Source organism: Staurois parvus, unplaced genomic scaffold, assembly GCF_062004578.1.
Source record: "Staurois parvus isolate SC_StPar_1 unplaced genomic scaffold, SC_StPar_1.0 ptg000181l, whole genome shotgun sequence".
In the NCBI taxonomy this organism is placed as follows: Eukaryota; Metazoa; Chordata; class Amphibia; order Anura; family Ranidae; genus Staurois; species Staurois parvus.
In genome coordinates, this window is record NW_028317977.1 from 357,002 (window position 1) to 381,599 (window position 24,598).

General features: G+C 42.2%; 1 protein-coding gene across 6 annotated transcripts in view; it reads right to left on the reverse strand.

Annotated features, from left to right (window-relative positions):
• Nucleotides 1-579: 579 nt before the first annotated feature.
• The window catches only part of XIAP (X-linked inhibitor of apoptosis), a 45,667-nt gene continuing 21,648 nt past the window's right edge, over nt 580-24,598 (reverse strand). For 5 of the 6 annotated variants that reach the window (XM_089677201.1, XM_089677200.1, XM_089677199.1 and 2 more), the window contains exons 4-7: nt 23,989-24,067; nt 18,574-18,601; nt 11,775-11,963; nt 580-951 (exon numbers count right to left, since the gene is read on the reverse strand). In XM_089677201.1, coding sequence (XP_089533327.1) covers nt 758-951; nt 11,775-11,963; nt 18,574-18,601; nt 23,989-24,067 — 490 coding nt within the window. In that variant the 3' untranslated portion in view covers nt 580-757. The remainder of the gene's footprint in view (nt 952-11,774; nt 11,964-18,573; nt 18,602-23,988; nt 24,068-24,598) is intronic. The other variant, XM_089677205.1, reaches the window with a different exon arrangement.

Consider the following 24,598-nt stretch of genomic DNA (forward strand, 5'->3'; position numbering starts at 1 on the left):
ATGCGGTGCTGAGTTCACATTAGAGTTGCTACCCTCATGTAGGCTGTGCCTGCTTGTACTACAGGGGGTTGAAAAGATGTTATAGGGAGCGTGGCTATCAGCATTGTCACTGCTAATTCTCAAGCATATAGCTTGCCAATCAGTACCTAGCCACTCCAATCCATTTCCACTTCTCTATGAATTGGCAGCACTGTTGTGGAAACCCTTAAACTGTAGGCTGTAGTCCCTGGGAGGAAGCATAGGATCCAAAAGTAGTGTAAAGGAGAATTTGGCTTACTCTGGGAAAGTAAAGGAAGTATGAGCTTCACAGGATGGATGTGTGACTTTTCTGAGACCATCAAACAGGAGCCTTTAGATATACTTTAACAGCCAAACACTCAATGACCAAATCAGCAAAACACAAAGGTTGTTTTAAAACCTATAAACAATCTAAAGTGTGGTAAGAACTTGGCAGGTGAATGCAACGTACATGTTTTACATACCTAAATGCCCCCATGACAATCCTGCGATGTCATTTCATACCAGAAAAATACTGTTTTAACTGAATTAGAAGAATGACTAAAATTAGGACAACTGGTATTGATCAGTGACACTGTTGGATTTAATATTACATTTCTACAGCATTACCTTGTATGTGCTGGATGCTTAAACAGTTATGACATAAATCTCAGTAAAACAAGGCCTTTTTAAAAGAATTAACTTATGAATAAACTATGTTTAACACATGATCAGTCATGAATACCACAATCACACTTATTTAGGCCATAAATATTTTTTGTCGTCTTTGTATGATAGTACAACAAATGGGACATTTATCAAGAACTTCAGCACAATCTGAGCACACAACAAGGTGGCCACAGGGAATGAACACCACAGACACAGCCTTGTCCATACACACTTTGCAGATTTTTTCCTCCTCTAACTTCCTGAGCTTTTCTTCAATGCTGTTCTCTGTAAAGTAGAAAACAAATACCAATATTACTCAAAGGGGGAATTAAATATCAGACTAAAGCTGGCCATAGACAGTTCGAATCTCAACTAGTTCAGCAGATGCAAACCATGTATTGGCAGGCTGAATACACCCAAGTTGATCGATCAAATTGGGTACAACTAACTTGTTCCATTTTACATGTGATTATTGCTAGTGGCTATTATAGCCGCTAACAGTAATCACTGTGTTCTCCTTGCGGGGAGGACTCCCCACCGTCCCCTTGCTGGGAGAACGGAATGGCTTCATGGGAGCCAGTGCTGATGGGAGAATCGAGCAATTTTCTTTGGTTGCAGGGAAAAAAACAAAACAAAAAAACACAGTCTATGGCCGCCTTAACATGCTAAAACAATTTAGGTGACATTATATATACTGTAATTATTACTATAGCAATAAGAACCACTGTTGGCTAATATCACAGCCCTAAACATGTATTATAATATATTAGCCACATAGTCTCACTAGACAGCTGTGTTAACTGTACTTTATAAACATTTGAAAACGAGTGTTTTCATAACCATGCTGCTTATTTCCATCTCAGTTCTATATAGTTGACAAAGCACTAAAAAGTAACATGGAGTTCTGTTAGTTATACCATTGAAATGCATGTCAACAGATGTATACCTACACCTGTTTTAAGAGACAATATGGCCACAAACAAGAGAATTCTGCTGGGTGTGGACACCTCAAATATCAACACTATATTAAAGAAACGCTTTAAAAAAAAAAAGCACAATCTGCAAGAGATGTCTAACACTTACTTGTCTCATTTATGTTACTCCAATTTTTGCTCTTTTCCAGAACAATGGAACCATCATAACGAACACTCAAGAGTTTTGGATGCCTGAATCCCTGCTGTGTTCTGTGGTTCCTCCCACCAACTACATCACTAAATGGGACAGTAGTGATGTAGGGGGTCAGCACAAGAAACCACAGCTCACAGAGGTAGAAAAAAAAAACATCTGATACTCCTGGAAGCATTAAATGTAAATATTCTCTAGGAAACCATAGCTCTTGAATGGAATAAAAATTGGAGAAACAGATGATAGGACAGCAGAGTGTAAACCCTCCTATTTTGCAGGTCCTGTTTCTGATTTAAAGTTCAGCTACAGGGTTACTTTATGGGGGAACCTATTAAAGGCAATGAAAAAGTCCTCCAAAGAGTGAGCAAGGGCAACGTAGAAAGAAGAAAAAAAGTAGCTAAAACCAAGGCTTCCCATAAACCCTTAGATACATTGTGTTCACCCTGCAACATGGACGGATGAATCTTCTTCTGTGGCTAGTGTGTTCTTACAGTCAGTGCCGCCAGTGCTTCCACCTGACTGTATGCACTTACTGTTAAGCCGACAATTATCCACTTAGCTCCCTCAATTTTTTAAATGAAAGATATTGGGAAGAGTGATGCAAACAGGTTCATCCCCTGATTGGATTTATTCCTTGCATGGCAAGCGTAAGACAACAGGATAATAGCAGGCAGGGAATATTTCCAACTCAGTTTTGTTATTGATATTTGGATGCGCAGTGTGCAGGAAAGAAAGCCCTTAAGGACTCTGAATTAGTACCTGACAGCAACCAAAGAAAAAAAGTGTCTAAAATCACAGATTGTCAGCTTTATTGGCTAATAACATGACTAGAACAAAAAAAAAAAAAAGATGCATTTTTTTTAATTTTTAATTTAGACAATTGTGATACATAAAGTCCAACATGTCATAACAGTTATGTTACGCCATGTTACGTTTTGTGTTAAGCATTTAACCTGTATCGTTAAACTATAGTATTTGTTCAGTGAACACGTGTCCTAAGTTACAATTGTAATGTTTAACTATTTATTATGATATTCAAAATGTTTACAAGCCTTTGAAAGGGAACCACTAGTGCTGACATCTGACCATTAACAGTACTCAAAGCCAAATGTTGACCCAGTCAGATTGGGGAAACGTCAGGATGCGTCCCTTGGAGTATTTCCTGGGATGAAGTGTCCTACCTCTTAGCATGCAAAGTACACTTTCCAAGTGCAATGGTAAACTTTGCAAAGGTAGATTTCCTAGCTTTGAGCAGGATAGGAACAACAGAATCAGATATGCCCAATCTTTTAGGATCTGGGCTTCAACAGCCATGCCTTCAAAGTCAGGGCCCGCAAAGCAGAGTGTGTGATGGAATGCCTGTCACCCTGAACAGGTGATTCTGTCAGAGAATTGCTTCTTTGCCACTGGGACACGGGACCAAGGTATTATAGCTGGGCATTGTACCCAAGAACTAGACGGCACTAGCTCAGGTGCAACTGGAACTACTTTATTGAACAGAAATACAGATTTTTATGCACTTCAGGAATAGGGGCAGTCCCCACATGAACAATTAAAACAATTATACATCAGGATAAACATTGCACAATGGTTTGGTAACAAGGTAAAGTGGACATAATACTAATCACATCTCCAGGAGGACTAGCAGATAGACAGAAACAATAGGTGACTCAATTAAAAATGGGAATACACACCTAAAAAGGCACACAATAGTAGAAAGACAGTAAAAAGACCTTAATAAACAGTTTAGAGAAAGAGTCCTCAGCATCAGGTTGTTTTGAGCCAGTTATATCAACATCTTCTTAGAGTCTCTGAGTCTAGGAAGGGGGGGGGTTGAAGCAGTCAATGCTAGTTTGGGCACAGAGACCCCAAATCTGTATCCTGGTCTTCCAGTTTTCAAAGTCTGTGTGTGTTGAGGAGACATGGACTTGAATCCAATGTAAAAACTGCTCCAAATGTCCCCCCTACGCACACACCTCCCAAAGAATAGAGCCCCCTCAGATGCCAGTGCCATTGTCAGTAGGCAAGGGGCTAGACTACAGTCCCCTCCAAAAGCCCCTGTCCCGATTGGGTCTGTCACAGGGTTGTATGCTAGCGCTTGAGACAAAAGATTTGGACATCTGGAAGGACCCACAGAGAGTCTGTCAGGAGCCTTATGAGGTTTAAACACAACATACACCTGGACCGGTTTGGTGCAATTAGTATGATTTGAGTACCCTTCTTCTTTATTCTGCAGAGAAGGTGAGGAAGAGGTGTCAGCAGAGGAAAGAGTGAGATTAGGCTAAACTGATTTCACTGAATCACCAGGGCATCCACTGCAAACGCTAGATCATCCCTGGACCTTGGTAAAAACTTGTTGAAGTTTGTTGCTGCATATGGAAATCAGGAGGTCTTTGTCTGGTATTCCCCACCTGTGGTAAAGGTCTTGAAACACCTCTAGAAAGAGAGACCATTCCTCCAGATGCTGTTGACTGAGGAAGTTCGTCTGCCAACTTCTGTGCCTGAAATATGTAAGGCGGACAGAGCTAGAATCTGAAGTTCCACCCAAGTCAAGGTTCAGGGTGGCTTCCTTTTTGAGACATGAGACTTCATGTTCCTCCCTGATGTTTGATATATGACACAGCTGTTGCATTGTCTGACTGAACATTGATTAGATGACCTTGCAGGCAAGAGGTCCTGCATTGAAGTGAAAACCATATCGCTTGTAGCTCTAGTATGTGGATTGGGAGACAGCTTTTCTCTGGTGACCCTTGCATCAACAGGGTGTCCAGAGCTCCTACCCAGATTTTCAGGCTGGTACCTGTCATAAGAATATTTTAGACCACTGGAAAGAAGAACTACCATGACTCCAGGGCTAGATTTGTGAGCCACCAGGTCCTGGGTGTCAGGCACACTGGTAGGTCTAAAGATTGTACCTTCTTGTCCTACATAGCCAGAATGCTGAGTTTCAATTGCCTGGAGTGGAATTGAGTGTATAGGATTGCCTCACAGAATACCACCATTAAATCCAGCACTCTCACACAAAATAAGAGAGTTGGACAGATCCTGGACTGCAGAGTACGAATCGAGGATCAGAAAGTTAGGGTTTGTCCTGTGAAAGTAAAACTCTAGACTGAGAAGTATTCAAGATCTAACATAACCTTTGTCACGTCTGAACAGTCTTTTGGATATTAATCATCCGGGTCTGAGCAGACTGTTCTCTCTGCGGGAAATTGTCCAGATATCCTTCAATGGGAATTGCCCGTCAACGCACAGAGCAAGCACAGGGTCTAGCACCTTGGTGAATACTTGAGGTGCAGTGGACAGAACAAAGGGAAGGGCAACACAACAAACTGATAATGTTGTGAACCCACAGCAAAACAGGTTTAAGAAGAAACCTTTCCTTGTCATGAACAATGGCAATGACTCCTTGCGAGAAGACTTGTGCCAGCGCACTGTGGAGGTCTGTTAGCCTTAGTGGAAAGGTTGGCAGTTTTAATAACATGATGCTGGGCAGAGATAGAGACTGCAATTCTAACTTGTATCCCCAGGATTCCACATCTTTTGCCCACAAATCCAAGAAACGTTTGCACTTTGTGGTTGTAAAGGCTAAGAGACCCCCCCCCCTCCCCCACTTTGGGAAGTGAAGAGGATTTGCTTGCAAGCTTGGAAGGTTTGGAGGTCCAAGACTTGCAATGGAACAGAGTCCTGGTCTTGGAGGTCTGGCAGAAATAAAAAGGAACTCTAGCTTCAGAGGTAGGTTTTCCAGCAAAGGCTTGAGCTCTCTATTGACATCCTTGATAAACTTGTCCAGAAAAGCACAAATTCAGAGATGTTCTCTGTCAAAGTAAATTCATAGTAAATTTTTTTTGCACGGTTTTACAGACAAGCGGTTTAGCCAGAGTCCTCCACTTATGCACAGACAGGAGACTCGTTCAGGTAATTAATGTACTATATTCACATGCCTGTAAATACAACAGTGTTTACAGGCATATGAATTTGAACTGTACAGGTCTCAATTCAAATTGTTTCAAAACCAAAAGGGTGAGTTAGGATTGATTCAGGTGCATTAGTCATATTCTTGGTTAATAACCCCAAGGCTGACAGGTCACAAAGCAGGGCCTGTCATGGAGAATAAAGCCTTGGAAAGGGTTTCCAATTTCTTATCTACTGGGTCCTTAAACATGGGAATGTTCTCAACAGGAAGGGACAATATTTTGTTTAGGCAAGAAATGGCAAGGTCCACAAAGGGAATTACCTATTTCTTAATAAACACCTATTAAATAGGATATTGCTCAGTGATCAGTCACCTTAAAAAAACAAAAAGGACGCACTAACAAGTGTATTGGAAACACTTTGATAGGTTGGGAACTTTCAAGAGAGCCCAGACAAGTGTCCTTAGAGAATTCAGACACAGGCTGCTCCATATCCACCTGTGCACACATAGCATCAACAAAAACTGAAATAGTATTTTCAAGCCTAGGAGTTAAATCAGCAGCCTGAATCTCCACAGGCACAGAATCCTGGTGTAGAATTATGCTCCAGGCCAATGCTAGATCCAGCAAGATAGGTCATACCAGACCGTCTTTGCCCTTCCAGTGGGCATGCTTCCAAAGGAGTCCTAAGGGACATATGCCAGCAGGTGTATCAGGGCTCTGAATCTGTAAAGTGCTCTGTGGCTAACAGACACAGGACAACAGGTGTCTGGAGGGTGCCACAAGCAGAACCCGTGCCCAAAAGTCACAAAAGGCAAGCCCTGTTGACAGTGGGGCCCAGGTACAGCCTCCAAGACAGCACCTCAGCTGATCCATAAAACTTCAAAATGAGCTCTCATGGATCTGCAGCAAATGAGAAATCCAAATAGAAGATATAATATACTGTTTTAAAAAAACAAAAGCCAATGGAAATGGTTTTAAAGAGAAAGGCATCCATTTTGCTAAGACGCTTGGAAAGAAACTGAAGCATCATGAGATCAGGAGAAGTTATACTCGCTATTCAATATCTTTTTTTGTTGAGAGTGTCCAGTTGTCCTGTAGTATTACCCAGTTTTCTCAGAATTCCTTCTGACCTTGTGTCCCTTAATGAACAACAAAGACATTACCTGGTGATCATGTCAGAAATATAGTACTATCCACTGACCTGTGCATGCCTTCTGTGTTATCTTAAAAAGCCTATTTAGCCCTCCAAGTTTTTATTTTGGACTGCAAGACAATTATTTTTTTTTTAAACTAGGAGAGTGGGACAGATATACTAATTTAGCAAAAACAACTACGCAGTGCATTTTTGGCACATGAACAAGTATAGTAACCATGTTTAACCTCCCTGGCGGTATGATTATTTCAGATTTTTGGTGCTGAAAGCGGTACCATTTTTTTGCATGGAAATATGTATTTTTTTTATTGTAGGCTGTAATTTTTAGGAAAAACTCACTGAAATCTGTCCGAACAGGAGTCTAGTAAACATCCCGGGTATGATAAAATTTGAAACCCAAAATCATAAATTATAATTTAATAAATAATCATAAAAATAATATAAAAATAATAAAAAATTTAATTCAATAATATAATCAAACCAAAAACACTGAAATGTGAAATAGAGCGCCAAGTTCGCACATTGCTGAGCTCAGTCGCAAAATCGTTTTCAGTGTCTGATGAAGAATTTCCCCCACGAATCATTATCACTCAATTCTGCAAGTGGTTCTGATTTACTATCGCTGTTCTCTAGCTGATCTAAACCGCTTTTGACCTAAAGGGACACTTTTTGGACGCCATGGACATTTCTCAGTTTCCAGGCAGAAAGAACAGACAAAATGCAGGCAGGGCACAGGACAAAACACTAGGGACAATATGTCTGTGAAATTGGTTGAGACAGCAATGTTTTACTATGTAAAATGTAAAAAAAAAAAAGACATTTTTTAAAATTTTTAAAATTTCCCGCCGCCACCGGCGGCGCCCGTACGTCCCGACGTCACAGGGACAGGACACAGAAGCCGGATGCCGGCATCGGCCGGAGGAGATGGCCGGGGACGCTGCAGGGGACACATCGTGGGAGCGCAGGGTAAGGTAAGTGAAGAACACATGCCGGAGCAGTGCTGCATGGTATTCCCGAGTGTAGCTCGGGGTTACCGCTTTTGGTACTGAAATGTTACCCCGAGCTACACTCGGGAATACCGACAGGGAGGTTAAGGGCCGGTTCACACTACAAAAAATGCACTCCAGATGCATTCCGGATACATTTTTGCTTACAATTCACACCACACGCATTTCCAGTGCAGTTTGCCATGTTCCAGTATGGTTCTATGCAGAAAAAATGCAGCATGTTCTACTTTTTTTTTCTGCACCGGAAACTGACTGGAACTGACCACACTAGTGTGAACCAGGGCCATTGGAATACATGGAAAACAATGTGCATGCATTTTTGATGCAGAAAAAAAGTGCACTAAACTGCATCTAGTGTGAACTAACCCTAAAGAAAGTAAATATGTATATACTATAACAGGGCTTGAAATTTCCGCTCACCAAATGCAAGGGGAAATCCCTTTGTGGCGAGCACAGATGGAGCGGGTGGCTTGCAATGCGATCCCCAGGCCCTGGGGATTGATTTGCGTTCTATTCGGCTCCAGGCCTCGTTGTGAAGCCAACTTACGGTTTACGACTTCCAGTTTGTTTGCCGCCACCGCGGGAGAGACAAAGAGAGGCCCGCTCTACGCCGCCTTGGGGAAACACAAGGAGAGGCCCGCTCTACACCGCCTTGGGGGGACACAAGGAGAGGCCCGCTCCAGGCCGCCTTGGGGGGGACACAAGGAGAGGCCCGCTCTACGCTGCCTTGGGGGGGGGGGGACACGACGCCCGCTCTACGCTGCCTTGGGGGGAGGGGACACGAGGCCCGCTCTACGCCGCCTTCGGGGGAGGGGACACGAGGCCCGCTCTACGCCGCCTTCGGGGGAGGGGACACGAGGCCCGCTCTACGCCGCCTTCGGGGGAGGGGACACGAGGCCCGCTCTACGCCGCCTTCGGGGGAGGGGACACGAGGCCCGCTCTACGCCGCCTTCGGGGGGGGGACACACACGAGGCCCGCTCTACGCCGCCTTGGGGGGGGGACACACACGAGGCCCGCTCTACGCCGCCTTGGGGGGGGGACAGGACACGAGGCCCGCCCTGCGCCGCCTTGGGGGGGGGGACACACGAGGCCCACTCTGCGCCGCCTTGGGAGGGGGGGGACACGAGGCCCACCCTACGCCGCCTTGGGGGGACACAAGGCCCGCTCTACGCCGCCTTGGGGGGGGGGGGGGACACAAGGCCCGCTCTACGTCGTCTTGGGGGGGGGGACGAGGCCCGCTCTACGCCGCCTTGGGGGGGGACGGGGACACACGAGGCCCGCTCTATGCCGCCTTGGGGGGGGGGGGGACAAGGCCCACTCTACGCCACCTTGGGGGACGCGAGGCCCGCCTCTACGCCGCCTTGGGGGGGGGGACGACACGAGGCCCGCTCTACGCCGCCTTGGGGGGGACACGAGGCCGCCCTACGCCGCCTTGGTTGGTGGGGGGGGGGGTGACACGAGGCCCGCTCTACGCCGCCTTGGGGGGGGACGGGGACACACGAGGCCCGCTCTATGCCGCCTTGGGGGGGGGGGGAAAAGGCCCACTCTACGCCGCCTTGGGGGACACGAGGCCCGCTTTCCCTTGCCTTGTGTCAGGACAATATTAAGACTAACCCAGGTGAACACCTCCTAGTTCCATTTTCGAAGGTCTGATTTAATGGTTTTGGTCAAAGGGCGGAAATACAATTTGAAGGTAAATTTCAAATTAGCAGAGATCAATGTACCTAGCTATTTGTTAAGGGATGAAGAGTTGCTCGAGTTGCCCAGGTGGCAAGATAACATTTAAGGCCTCAGATTTAATCTTGTCTATGGAAAGATCCCCATATCTCTCCAATTCTTGTAGCAGGACTGATAAGGATTGTGGGCAGGAGGGACGATATAAAGTAGATAGGGTCTTTAACATATGCTGTGACCTTATGGGTGAGCTTAGCAGTTTTAAGTCGTTATTGCGTTATTTGCTCTGATGGTGTGTTGGAACAGTTCTAACGAAAATATGAAAATTAAAGAAGATAGGGCACATCCTTGACATGTCCTGTTGCTAATCAAGAAGGATGCAGAGATAGAGTCATTGACCTGGAGGGTGCCTGTAGTGTATGAATATAAAGCTCCAATCCATGTCATCATATTGGTCCCCAAACTTACATGAGCCAGGGTGGCATTGATAAAAATCCAGCTGACCCCATCAAATGCTTTTTCTGCATCTGCAGAGAGCAAAATGAAGGGGATGTTTTTCCCTTGTGCTAAGTTAATTAGTAACTTGATATTTTGATTGCACCCTATTGCTATTAAGCTATTGCTGTTATGTTTAAATTGACATAATAAAGCTATGTTATAATTGCAGTTTTATATATTTTGTACTCTTTATTCTAAAGAAAAATGTAATTTCATAAGCTTTAAGGGGGCGTGGCAAATTGTAGAGAGTAAGGTTTGTGCCTGGATAGTAGGTCTAGACTCAAAATTTTAAGCCTTGTTAACTATAAAGTTGTAGTAAATATGTTTTTGTTTTTTTACCTTCACATGCACAGGCAATGTACAGACTTTTCAGTTAGATTTTATATACACACATAAAATAGCAGCTTGTTGTAAATAATCTTACTAATGTGTGTTAATATTTAAAAATAAATCTATGCATCATTTGTATCTTTTATATGTTCAAGTGGGCAGACATATTGGTTTAACATATACAGTCTCAGCTTTTTTTCACAACTTCAAGTATGTGAACCAGCTAACCCAATAAAAATATACTTCCTGTGTAGTGGATATCTCAACTGAACAACTGTTAAAGCCTGGTACACACAGGTAGTTTTTTTTTTCGTTCAACCCAGTGGGCTGAAGGAAAAAAAAAAAAACTGAGGAGCTCGCCATACTAACTATGCAATGTTAATAAAGAGATCTCTCCGTTAAGCTATAGTGTTCTGACATGTGGACTGCACCCCCCCCCCCTTCCTGCCAGAATATACGGGTCAGCGTTGGAAACCATTGGCTGAAAGCGCCGATTGGCTGCTGTTTGCCAGAAGCCAGACAAGCTGCTGTAAACACGGGCCGAATGTCGGGCAGTTTCTGTTAACCAAACCATCTAGGCTGATATTCGGCCCATGTACCAGCCCGAAGCAGGAAGCAGAGTGATAGCATTAAGCCACTGAGAGCTCTGTCTAGTTCCTAATCTACAAATCCCTACATTCAATAACAAAATTATTAAAGTGCAAGTATGTAAAAATGTGCACATCAAAAATTGCATTAAAGGGTTTGCAAAGTCATTTTTTTTCTTATAAAATAACAAACATGTATTTACCTGCTTTGCACAATGTTATTGCACAGAGCGGCCCCAGTTCTCCTCTTTTCAGGTTCCCCACTGGTGCTCCTGGCTCCTCATCTTCTTAGTGTGCCACAGTAGGAAGATGCTTCCTATTGTGGCACACCTGCAGGCTCAATCTTGAACCATGCTGCCTGTGTTTATAGACACAAATAGGGGGGGCTAAGCCCCATCCCCTGTTCCCATGTCACAGGATTTGACTGACAGCAGCAGGAGTAAATGGGGGAGGGGGGCAATACACATACTGAACCATTTTTTACCTTAATGCAGGGAATGCATGAAGGTAAAAATGTTTAGGCTTTACAACCACTATAAGTTAAACATTAAAGTTGCTAAGCCAGCTTTCTGTGCGGACTGAAAATACACTATAGTTTTCCATTCAGTTACAGTGACAAGTGCGTAAACTAATACCAAATATCTTCAGTTCTGAAATCCTCCTGAAACCTCTGCGCATTTAAGTATTTTCAAGGATTTTGGGACTCACATTCTTTTGTATAATAACCCAGTTTTGTAACATTGCATTATGTGATTACAAAGGAAAGATCCCACATAGTTCCCAGAAAATCAATTTCATAAATCTTTTCACCCTTACCAATGTCACTGGGCATCACACTCCCATTTTCAGTCTGAGAACTTAATAAATCAGGTACCAAAACCTCCATTAATGTGTAATTTGTTCCTGTATTTTTTATTTTCTTTAGCATGAGTTTCTTAATTTCTTCAAGATGAAATCCCATTTGCTGGGCATTAACAACCAAAGGGTTCTTCATTAATTCGCTGTCTAGGGAGAGATGCATTTGCATTAATTGACACACAGATGCAAAAAAGCCATGCAAAACTCACAGCCACAGAGAATTGTAGGATAGCTCAGAAACATATCTTTCCACAGTTTGGATTTCTTAAAATTGGTTATGTTTGTTCAATTTCAGCCAAAAAACAGAATGCTATTTTTGTAACTGTGAATAAAATTAAAACTGAACTCCTGGCAGATATAAAAAAAAAACATACTATAATATTTAATACAATTATGTCTTCCTGTAAAAATTGAAGTATTATTGCATTTAACATCCATGTATCTCAATTTGTCTTTAGGTCAGCCTCTGTCATCCCCTGGAAGTTAATCAGCCTCTGCTGCATGCACATGTGCTGACAGAAAGCAGACCGTCAATAAAAGAGAGATCAGCGGATGATGAATCAGTGTTGCTGCACCTTTCTTGTGACACTACTGTAGAATGTAGCAACAGTCTCCAGGCTGTGCTGTCTGCCAGAGGTGTATGAATCACAAAAAGGGCTAGATAGAAATACAATTCATATTAGCTGTTTGTCTAGAGTTCAGCTTTGCAACATGTTAAAAATAAATATGGTAGAACGGTACAAAAAAAATGTGCATATAGGGAGAGAGGAAGGAGTGCATGCAAGGCAGGAGACAGGATAAATGCAGAAAGAGAAAGGTCTGCTGTATACATTCAAATTCATTGATCCTTATGGAATGATAAACATTTTAGAAAAAACAGGTCTTGGTAATAAACAGCAAAATATATTGAAGCCTCTCTATTGCTCAGCTAGAGAATATGTTTCAAAAATAGCATCCTAGGTATGATATACTCAGATTTTGCTTTTGTAGCCTTACAGACCTGACAAGATATGAAATTTATCATTGACACATTTCAAGATGTAGGCACAGAATACAAATGGAGATTCCCAGTCTATCTTGGTACAAAGGCAGCACATGAGCTGCAAATTACGGTACAGTATATACTTTCATATTATTCATCCAGAAGACAATGATGTTACCTCCATTCCTCATTTAAATAACAACCCTAACCAAAATATTGTTTCCCTTTAGAAAAGAGTGGGGAAGGGTTAGGGGTTTATTACTATATAAACCGGAAAATTCTGCATTAGTGCCCAGAAAACAACCCAACAGCTGCTGTACAGATATCCAAAATGATATTCAAAAATATGCAAACCAAAAAACGGACAGTGCTAAAACCTTTAGATAGCTAATTATATACAATCAGCCTTGTATAAATACTGTGTAAAGTGCATAAGTTCGGTGTAAATCCATAGAAAAATATATAATATACCTAAAGTGATATAACCATAGAATATATAAAACCACTGCCAAAATCTCCCTTTGGGAGAGCCAGTAAAGTGCAATACATAACAAATGTGCAAAACATCACAAATCAGTGCAAATAATCCAAAAAACGTGAAAATGTCCAAATTAAAGAAGTGCAACAACAGTCCACCACATTAATACACAGTCCAGTCACTCCCCTTGTAATGGCACAAACACCTTCCTACACTCAAGGGATCACTTGAGAATGTCTGTTTGGATGAAACTAGTCAGGATAGAGTCTCAGTGTTGACCTCACTCCAGGTCGTCAGCAGCTCCTTTAGTGATTTTTACTGTTTTTTTCGACGTCACATTGTTTCATCTGGATGACTGGCTCTTTTCTACTATAAACTTTTTTTTTTTTAAACTACTACACTATTACTGGCTTTCTGTTGGCTCCTTGGTGATCTCCATCTGTTCCAGTGGGAGTTGCCTTTTGCTGCTTCCTAAGAGGAGTGATTCAAGAATGGAAGTGCATAGACTTGGGGAGGATCTGTGCCCAAGAAACATTCTGTGTCTGCTGTACTTATTACAGCTTATGGTCTGGTGAGTATGCATTTTATTACAGTGGTGGTGCTTTGGTTACACTACAACAATCTACTGGATGGTGGAAGATGTTTTATATAAATATACATGGACTTTGATTTAACAGAGACTTCAATTTTGTCCTAATGAACACTGTTTATTTGTATAGTTTTGTTGTATTTACTGGTGCTACATCATTTCACAATATTGTACATTATCACAGTGCAGATTCTTTTCATTAGGTTTATTTTTGTCCTTTTCAAGACCCTGTTAGCAGGAAAAAAAAATCTAGTGTGTTTTTGTATATAGGCTGTCAGATAGATTAAGCCAGTCAGCAGGGACCGGCTGAGATTTGAACCATCTATGGGCAGGCTGTTGGATTTTTCATGCTATAACCTCTAGCAATATTCATTGTGTTCTCCCGGCAGAGACGGCTCTCTGTGCCCCCTTCCTTGCCGGGAGAACACAATAGCTCCACGGGAGGGATGCCCCATCAACACCAATTGTGTTGATGGGGAAAATTGCATCATCTATGGCCAGCCTTATAGACCTGACAACATTCAAACAATAGAGAGAAATCTCCTCTGGATGCTTGGGGTAAGGGCACAAGATAGATAAGAAAATGTCCCTTTTCCTGCCAGGTCCATACATTGTACCTAACAGCAGGGGGTTTTACACACAATCCAGTGGATGTATCCACCTCCACTGGGATTGTGTCTAAAACTGACAGGCAGACTCCTGCCTGTTAAGTGGAAGCAGTTGGGCAGATGCATTGCGTCCACAGCCTCTACTAACGTGCCCCCCTCGGCGCTCCTGCCATGTTATCTGAGCTTCACATGGTGGATGCCGGCAGGAGGAAGGAAGAGAGGAAAGCGGACACACATTTGCTCTCCTTCTTACTGTGACCCGGAAAGCGACATGTATAACGTCAATTTTGGGGTCACCGCTGTCACTATCCCCAGCAAGAATAGCCAGGTAGAGATGTATTGCAATGCGATTTGCATTACAATACATCCAGTGGAGCCCAGATGAGACATGCAGGGCTCCTTGGTGAGCTCCTCCAACATGTCTGGATGCTGCACTATGCAAAACTATTAGCTGAATTTTCTACATTTAAGAATAGGGTGCATCGAGATTGTCCATAATTTTAAAAAGGTGCCTTGACTGAAAAAAGGTTGAGAAACATTGGTTTAAGCAACACCATCATTTTACCGGTTTTCCTAGATGTTTCTATACAGTAACTGAAGCTGAAAGGAAACACTTTGCATGTTTCTCAAACAATAGAACACAACTGAAAGCACACTGTATATTTATAATCTTACCGGGGAATTGGGGGCTAGCTTTGACTCTTGAATGTATATTACGTTTGGACCGCGCCAATAGACATATATACACTATTAAAAAAATGGAAGGGAGGAGCAGCTATCTAATACTTGGAAACCAAGAATAGTAAACTGCAAATATATTTAGACAAGAGCTCCTCAGGATGCAAGTATATTGCATCCACAACTCTGTGGATGAATCCTCGTACATATATATGACACCACAGGAAAGGAAAGGAAGACCGAGGCCTTGGAGGTGACATCACCACATACAGGTGAGCTGCCTGTGTTTGATGAGCCCAGAGCTGATGGGATTGTATCACACATGCGGTTACTGCTGGGGTCGGCTATGACACTTCACTTTGTGAGTGCGGCTTATGCTCTTTAATGGAATAAAATTATTTGAATGGTGTTACGCTATGAAGCCTCCTTCTCTATGGTGTTTTTATATATATATATATATATATATATATATATATATATATATATATATACACATACATATATATATACATATATACACACACACACACACACACACACACACACATACATATGTACATACACACACAAGGATTCATCCACAGAGTTGTAGAGGCTGTCAGAATTCCTGCAGATCGTTGCTCCCAGAGCCACTGCTTATTAGCTGGTTTATAACATTACCAGCATGGAGCTCTGGTGAGCTCATTCAATTTGTCCGGTGGGGATTTGACAGTGTGGTGGTGTTTAAAAACAAGAATATTTATAAAAATAACAAGGACTTTTTTTTTTTGCACATTTATTCATGGACGTTTAAACATAGTTATATTGCATGATGGACACATTGTCAATCATATATTAGTGGTTATGGATATGATATATTTGATGATATTTAAGATATAATTGTTGCACTTGTTATATCATTTACATTTTTTAAAATTTTTTCACATATTAGTATTTTGGCACATTAAGATTGTGGTTAGTAGATACGGTCTGTATTTTGGATGCAATATACTCGCATCCTGAGGAGCACTTGTCTAAATATATTTGCAGTTTACTTTGACTCTTGAAGTCTACCTCTTATTTTCAGAGGTTCTATACTGCTGGTAAAGCAACCTTGATGGTGCATTTCCTGAGACATAATTTAAAAATCATCACCTAAATAGCGAGCCCCACGATACACGATTTATATCGCCCGGTCCCCAGGACATGCAGTTCCAGGTGCCAGGCAGGTGGGGTTTTTTACATTTAGCCTGGGTTCACACGTATGTGTACAGAAATCGCAACGTCATTCAGTTCTCCACAACTTTCACCTATTGGTTTCAATGCAAAATCGCCTCCCATTCACTGCAATGCAAAGTCGCCTCCCATTCACTGCAATGCAAAGTCGCCTCCCATTCACTGCAATGCAAAGTCGCCTCCCATTCACTGCAATGCAAAGTCGCCTCCCATTCACTGCAATGCAAAGTCACGTCCCATTCACTTCAATGCAAAAATCGCGTCCCATTCACTTCAATGCAAAAATCGCGTCCCATTCACTTCAATGCAAAAACGCCCTCCATTCACTTCAATGCAAAAACGCCCTCCATTCACTTCAATGCAAAAACGCCCTCCATTCACTTCAATGCAAAAACGCCCTCCATTCACTTCAATGCAAAAACGCCCTCCATTCACTTCAATGCAAAAACGCCCTCCATTCACTTCAATGCAAAAACGCCCTCCATTCACTTCAATGCAAAAACGCCCTCCATTCACTTCAATGCAAAAACGCCCTCCATTCACTTCAATGCAAAAACGCCCTCCATTCACTTCAATGCAAAAACGCCCTCCATTTACTATGCATTTCAAGCTGATACCATCCACACAAGACCTAAGACTGGCCATATACTTTACAGGTTTCTTGCACAATTTTCCTTTAGATATACCAAAACCACATAATATGAGGTCAAACCTAAAACACTTTCTACTTGTATGCAATCAGAGAGACCTTTGCACTACATGGTTGATGGTAAATCTAAAGGAAACTGAAGAAAATTGTGTAATTTATGGCTAGCACAAGAGTTTTAGCCCAGGCCCTTACTGTTAGGGCTTGTTCAAATAAGCTTTGCTCTCTGAACAGCAATCTGCATTCGTATCGCTCCTCAGACAGCGTTTGACAGGTATTGAATCACTTCTTCACTGATTGCGTTAGCCCCTTCAATCCCACAACAGCATGCTGCAACTGTGTGAATTGCACGTGGCTGCAGGATGTTTGTAGAATGGCAGAATTCACTGGGTTGTGTTAGGTGGTAGGCAAGTCTGCTAAAAGTATCAGGGGGTATTCCTGCTGCGGCTCCATCATATGTACACTCCTGGCCCCTACCTCTGCAATTAAAGGTTGAGTGGTTGGAGGCAGTAAAAGTGTGACTCAACTGTGGGGTTTTACCACCCCCAACCTCATGTGTGAATAAAATAACAATGGAGTCCCACGCCATATTAAATAAGAAAAAAAGTTTCACTTGACATACACTTTAATGCAGCAGTGAACAGAAACCCCACTGTCAAAAAAGAATACATTTCCCCGGCTTTTCAAAACAGCAATATAGTTCAGTTTGTCAAAACAATTCCTAAAAGTAAGCATAATACTGACTCTACTACAGGTCAAAGACTTGGATATCCAGAATATGGCTCACTAATCGGTTTTTCTGAAATAACTTAATACATCTGCCTCTCGATTCCTTATGAATCTGTTATAAGGTATCAATATACAGTATGTTATAGAAAACAGGATATTAGTCTAGTAACTGATATGTATAGACAAAATTAGACACAAACTAATGCAACACACAACTCATGCCATAATGCTGACTGTTACTGTGAGCTAATATAAGAATTATAGATGGCTCTACCTAAAACCAAAATTGTCTATGAAAGGAGAAGTATGGCGAAAACTATGTTGGCTATGATTCTCCTATGGATCACAGGAGTTCAGTTTGTTCTGCACTTCGGTGACCCATTTTCAGCCAACAGCGGGCTAAATCTTGCTTTTGGCTGATGTCACAAATCCGGTCCAGGATTTGAAAAGATTCCAACAATATGGTCAGGATCCTCCCAGAAGCTGGGCTGGCAGCTGGTTCAGACTCTTAACAGCTTCTCTGGGAGACTGAGCTAGCTGCTTTCTCCCCTCACCAGCTCGGCACTCCAGTGACCGCTGGAGGGGCACAGCAGAGAGGTGAAGACTGACAGTCAAGGCTCTCTACTCAGAGTGGAGGGGAGAACTGAGTGATCAGCAGTGCTTGATACCTCAGTTCTCAGTGCGGAAGCGGTGGGGGACAGATGAAGCATCCACCTGAGTATAATTTTTTTTCTGAAAAACCCATATTTCTCTTTTAATATTTTGTTTCTAAAAAAGTGAAGTGTACAATTCATATTATAGTAAATAATAATAAATAGGTCTGGCTTCTTACCTTCAGGGAGTGGTATGTCAACACTTTGCTAAAAGAAAAAAAAAGAAAAAAAATTGAATAAAATTGCATACAGTGCTATCGCTTTTCTCAAGACAGTTCACAAGACAATATGGCCTTTTGCACACTGCAGCTTACAAAAAACTCAGTGCAGCATTTTTTTTTACTGAGGTAAAATGTAGCCCAATATTTATAACATGCCTTTGCATACAGTCACGTAAACAAGCACCTTGTAAACCAGGAAAATCTGCATTTTTGGTCAGTAGTTTAACGCTGCGTGCACACCAATACATATATGAGCATAAATATTAATGAATTTTTCCAAGAATATATTGTGCGCGGGTTTTGTGCAATGTAGTGCAAATGAGTACAGTCAGGCTAAAAACCCCACGTTGCCACATGGACATATGACACTAGGAACTGGTCACGGTGAAACATATTCCAGCTCTGTCAACACTGGACTACGTGGGCATAGGGGAAACATCTTCCCTTCTCACATAGTAACAACATAACATTTATACATACGGTCATGTGAAAAAGTAAGTGTGCCAAAGCTGTTGACTAACATATTTGGACAGGTAAACATTAGATCTTTTCAAACAGTGCCTACAAATAAAAGGTGATGTGCTTGAACAAATAACAAGCATTTTACATGGTGCATTCATTCAAAATGTTAAACTTACAAAAATGTAGAGTTGGCGTGTTAAAATTAAGAATATTGCTAGGTTTACCACCACTTCAAATGCAGAAATTTAGAGTCAGATGTTCCGGATTAGATGCCAAGGAGTGGATTCTCTTTAGGCTAGGTTCACACCTGTGCATGTGCTTTCCATGCGTTTTGGGGGGCATTTTTGCAGTGCATTGTTTACAGGTTTTTGATGTGTTTTCATGCTTCATGAGTTTTTTCTTTTTAGGAGGAGGAAACTGGTTGTTAAAACACAAAATCCTACCAAAAATGCATGTACATGCATTTTTCATGCGCTTCCATTGAAGTCCATGAACCTAAAAAGGCACCTTCCTGCATGAGGAAAAAGTCCCTGCACCTCTCCCAAAATCGCACTGCAAGAAACTGTATAGATGTGAATCGAACCCATAGCAAAGCATGTTAAATTGATTGTCGTGTGGGCGACCGATTTTTGAGATTGCCTAGGGCAGCACAAAAACAAAATACACCACTGGGCACCACAGTGAGTATATTGTGTTTGGCCCAAACCCAAGGCTGCATTTCAAAATCAGAACCGCATACCAAATGTGAAGCAGGGTGAAAAAAATGTTTTTATGGTTTGGGGTTGCTTATTCAATCCCCAGCAGATAAAAATACACTTACATCAGTGTTTCTCAACTCCAGTCCTCATGGACCCCAACAGGTCATGTTTTCAGGATTTCCATTATTTTGCACAGGTGATTTGATCAGTTTCACTGCCTTAGTAATTACCACAGCTGTTTCATCTGAGGGAAATCCTGAAAACATGACCTGTTGGGGGTCCATGAGGACTGGAGTTGAGAAACACTGACTTACATACAGGTAAGTGTATTTTTATCTGCTGTATATTGAATAAGATTTTAAACAATAGAGAGCACTGTGTCTTTTCCTTTCTATTACATGAGATCTATATCGGATGATATATGAGCACAATTGATAGAGAAAGTCTAAGCCTGAGAGGTTGAGCCGCTGGGAGTGTCCAGATGAGCGCGTTAAGTATATATGAGTTGAGCAGATTTTTCACCTGAATAGTGGAGGTGCACAAGTCACTGGAGGAAGATAATTTTTCACCAAAAATTCCACTGGGGTATTAGTTGGACTTTCATTTTATTAATTTTTATTTATATTTTTAGTAGGGATTGTTTATTATGTATTGAGGAGGTTGCACTACACTAATTTTGCATTGAAAGGCCAAGGGCGTACTTACATTTTTCACAGTACAATATTACACCTGTTGATATTTTTGTTGAATAAATTATGTAAAAGGTGATTCTTGTGTTTTATTTCAGTATATCTGTAGCCACTGTTTGAATGAACAGCTAATGTATTCCTGTTCATATATTTTGATCCGATATTTCCGCATGGTGTATGTACTTTTCCACATGACTGTAGAAACTTCATGCAAGTTTCTTTATGCTTAACCTCTTTGCTGCCCCCTTGCAGTGGGGCAGACCCCACACTGCATGGGTGATATGTTCGTTCAGGCATGGGAGGCCAGGGGAACAGCAGCCGGTGGTCTCCTCACCTCCCGTAATCTCCAGCACTGGACTTTGCCTTAGCCTCCTCAAGACCAATACAGGGCTATGGGCTCTGCACTTGACGACATCAGAGGACCATACGGTAGAAGAGGCTGCAAGGACTAGTCTAAAAGCCTTGGTGGTAGCCTGTGGGAGTGGAGTATAGAGCGGGCAAAACTTCTCTTTGCAGCCCCCTAGACATAAATGAGCATTTAACCCATGCGGTGTGGGAGTATCCCAATGAAATGGGGGATTTGTCCTACCTCTGGAGTTCAGTTTTAAAAGATGACTGACCAAAATTAATAAGGGTGGATTTTTTTGGTGTGTTCCACATGCTTTTTTCTTGTGTATCAATGTTAATTAAAAGCAGCACTGGATACAGTGGCCGTTAACACCCTAGCCAGCTTTAGCCTACCAAGTAGTAAAAATGTAGGAAAGACATTTCTAGTACTTAACTTTATATATTTTGAGGTGCAAGCTTTGGAAAATACGTAGTTTCCTGTTCCAGGCATGGTTTCATTGAAACAGCATCATATTTACTCTGCTGCCTACTGGAGGCAGTCACGCTCTCCAGTGCTAGGCTTTTTCCCTATTCATGTCACATCTCCTATAAAGATACTGTAAATATAGTGAAGAGACCCGACCTCTTCAAACCCAGAGATATAAGCTGCTTTAGTGTGTGTCAGCTTGCTGTACCCACCCGTACCTGAATCATCTTTTCTGAAGGACTGGCGTCTGCTTTTAATCTTCTCCTGTATGACAGTGAACTATAGAATGCTTAATATATAAGCCTCAATTATTTAACAAGAGAAGTCCTATCATGTAATGCTCCTGCGTGAGTACAAGACTAACTTTGCTACAAACTCCTGAAACATCAACACAATGCATACTTATGGCTAAGTAGGCTATGATGTGCTCTAGATCAGTAAATCTCTAGTAGAGTGTCAGCTCACCCATACTTTAGTTAAAGCTTTAAGCCTGCCATACCTGTTGGCACCACCCAGCTCGACAAAAGATGACTGATTAAGGAATTGGGTGGAAAATTGTCAGCTGAAGAGACACTACATCCAAGGCAAGCCATAAATGACGTGATTTTTCTCTCCTTCGACCATGGGTTACAGGGAAGAAAATAACTTGAATCCCTCCTGCTACGCTATTGTGTTCTGCCGGCAGCGAGCTTTCCCTGCCAGTAAAATAAAATGATTATCACTTGTGGCTAGAGCCGCCGGCAGTAATGTCATGCAATAAATCTGACAAACTGGTTGTACTGAAGTTGATTGATTATTCGATTTTAGTACAACCAGCCTGCCCATAGATGGATTGAATCTTGGCCTGTCCCTGCTGAACTGGCCGAGATTCGACCCATCTATGGCTGGGCGTTTAGTCATTGTCTGAGCTCTCTGACAGTCGCGGGTGGCTGCTGTCAGAATAACCTAGCCAGTAAGGAAACTTCCTTCATCCATGTTTTTTAGCTTAGGAGTAAAAATCTATAGGCGTAAGGCTAGTCTTAAGCAGAGTATACATGTAGCATTATTTTATTCCTGAATGCACACAAACGTTGTGGATGCAGGGATCTCTCCTGCTGCACTGTTGTATTCTGACAATGGGTTTCCCCCCCTCCAGAATACATAGATCAGCTCTACAGCCATTGGCTGCCTCTACTGATGGAATGCTGGTTTTCCAGCAGGACTATTCAACAAAAACCGGTTGTTAGACTGGCTTTTATTGAACAGACAGCAGTACACATGCACTGAAATTTAGGTGGTTTCTGTTGAACCTGCTGAATTTCAGTATTTGTATACCCAGCTTTAGTCTGCTAGGCTAAATTGCCTGCTGGCTTCAGCACCAATGTTACCAGCTCTGCTCTGGTTTACTTTGAAATCTCACCCTCTGCTAAAACGAAGGTGTTCTCACGCTTCCTGTTGCAGTCTCCATGGTATAAAATACATTAATGATTTAATAGGGAAAGTAAACCCCCTTGGTAGGTGAGCAGATTTTGGAAGGCAAGTGCAGAAATGTCATGAATTGAGTCCTTGATAAATATAGGAAACTCCAAACTGGTTTAACTCTGAGTATTTATCCAATATGGAAATGCTACTTTTAGGTGGACTAACCCTTTAAATAAATACTGTTAAGTACTTTTGCAGTAGATGGTCTAAACCAGGGTTTTTCAACCAGAGTTCAGCAGACCCCTAGGGTTCCACGAAAGGGTTCCCAGGGGTCCTGCCGTGAGCTACCTATCAATCGTAGGCAACTTATGGGTAGATCTCATCCCCACTGCCAAGACATGCAGAGCTACACAGGGAAGCGGCTGTGATAGTGCTGGCTGTGGCATGCTATTTCCCACACAGTCCCTCCCCTCCTCCTTTCCATCCCAGTTGCTTATACTTGATGTGACATCACATGAGATGGACAGGAGGGGAGTAGCGGCCAGTGACAATAGCGTGCCACAGCCATCTCTAGCCACTTCCCTGCATAGCTTTGCACGAGAAGAAAAATGGTACCATAATGTGCCTTGCTGCCTCCCCATGTAATGTACCTTGCAGCCCCCACATGTAGTGTGCCCTGCTGACCAGCATGTAGTGTGCCCTGCTGACCAGCATGTAGTGTGCCCTGCTGACCAGCATGTAGTGTGCCCTGCTGACCAGCATGTAGTGTGCCCTGCTGACCAGCATGTAGTGTGCCCTGCTGCTCCCATGAAGTTTGCCCTCCTGACCCAGTGTTCTGCCCTGCTGACCCCCCCTCTACACTGCTTTTCTCAAGTTCCACCCAGAAATTAACATTTGTGCAGGAAAAAAAGCATGCCCAAGTTTCACATTAAATAGGTACATTTTAATATAGATTCTTTTACTTAATGCTATTTCTAAAAATAATTTGTTTTATCTACAGCTTGCTGATCACACCAATGTTCTATGAGCTGTAGATGTGAAAATTATTTCGGTGGTTTCCCGAGATCTTTCTGCCAAGGGTTCCTCCAAGGCAAAATGGTTGAGAAACCCTAGTCCAAACAATGCCATGTCTGTAAAGAAAAAAAACAAAACAAAAAAACCAGTGTCCACGTGTTACTCACACCCTGGGGTGTGGAATAAGATATACCACGAAAAAAGAACTGTCATTGTGATGTTGTAATGTAATGGAGCAATTAACAAACCGAGTTGTTTGGTTGGAATTTAAACCATTCACAAGCAGATAACTTACCAGCCTAGATGGTAGAGGTTTGGTTAGCTGTACAGTATTAATGAAATGCTGCCCCTTCTCATCAACTAGAAACTTGCATCTGCAATAACATAGCATAGCAGTAAATTACAATCATTTTAAGAAAAAAAAAAAAAAAAACACACTACTATGTTAAACTTCAGAAAATGCACTCTAGATTTCAGTCCATCCTGTCCAGAGGTTTACACAGGTAGATCCTGCCCTGTCTGGCAGGGGACTTGATCTTTCTCTGATGTAGTTTCAGCACAGTGGCAAAATGGTTAGCACTTCCGCCTGGCAGTACTAGGGGTGTTGGTTCGAATCCCAACAACGGCACCACCTGCCTGGAATTTGCATGTTCTCCCTGTGCCTGCGTGGGTTTCTTCTGGGTGCTCCAGTTTCCTCCCACACTTCAAAGACATGCTGGTAAGTTAACTGGCTCCTGTCTAAATTGGCCCTAGTATATGTATGAATGTAATTTAAGGACCTTAGATTGTACGCCCCTTGAGGGTTAGGGACTGATGTGAATGTACTATATGTAAAGTGCTGCGTAAATTGACAGCGCTCTACAAGTACCTGAAATAAATAATAAATAGCTTACAGGTCTCCTCCC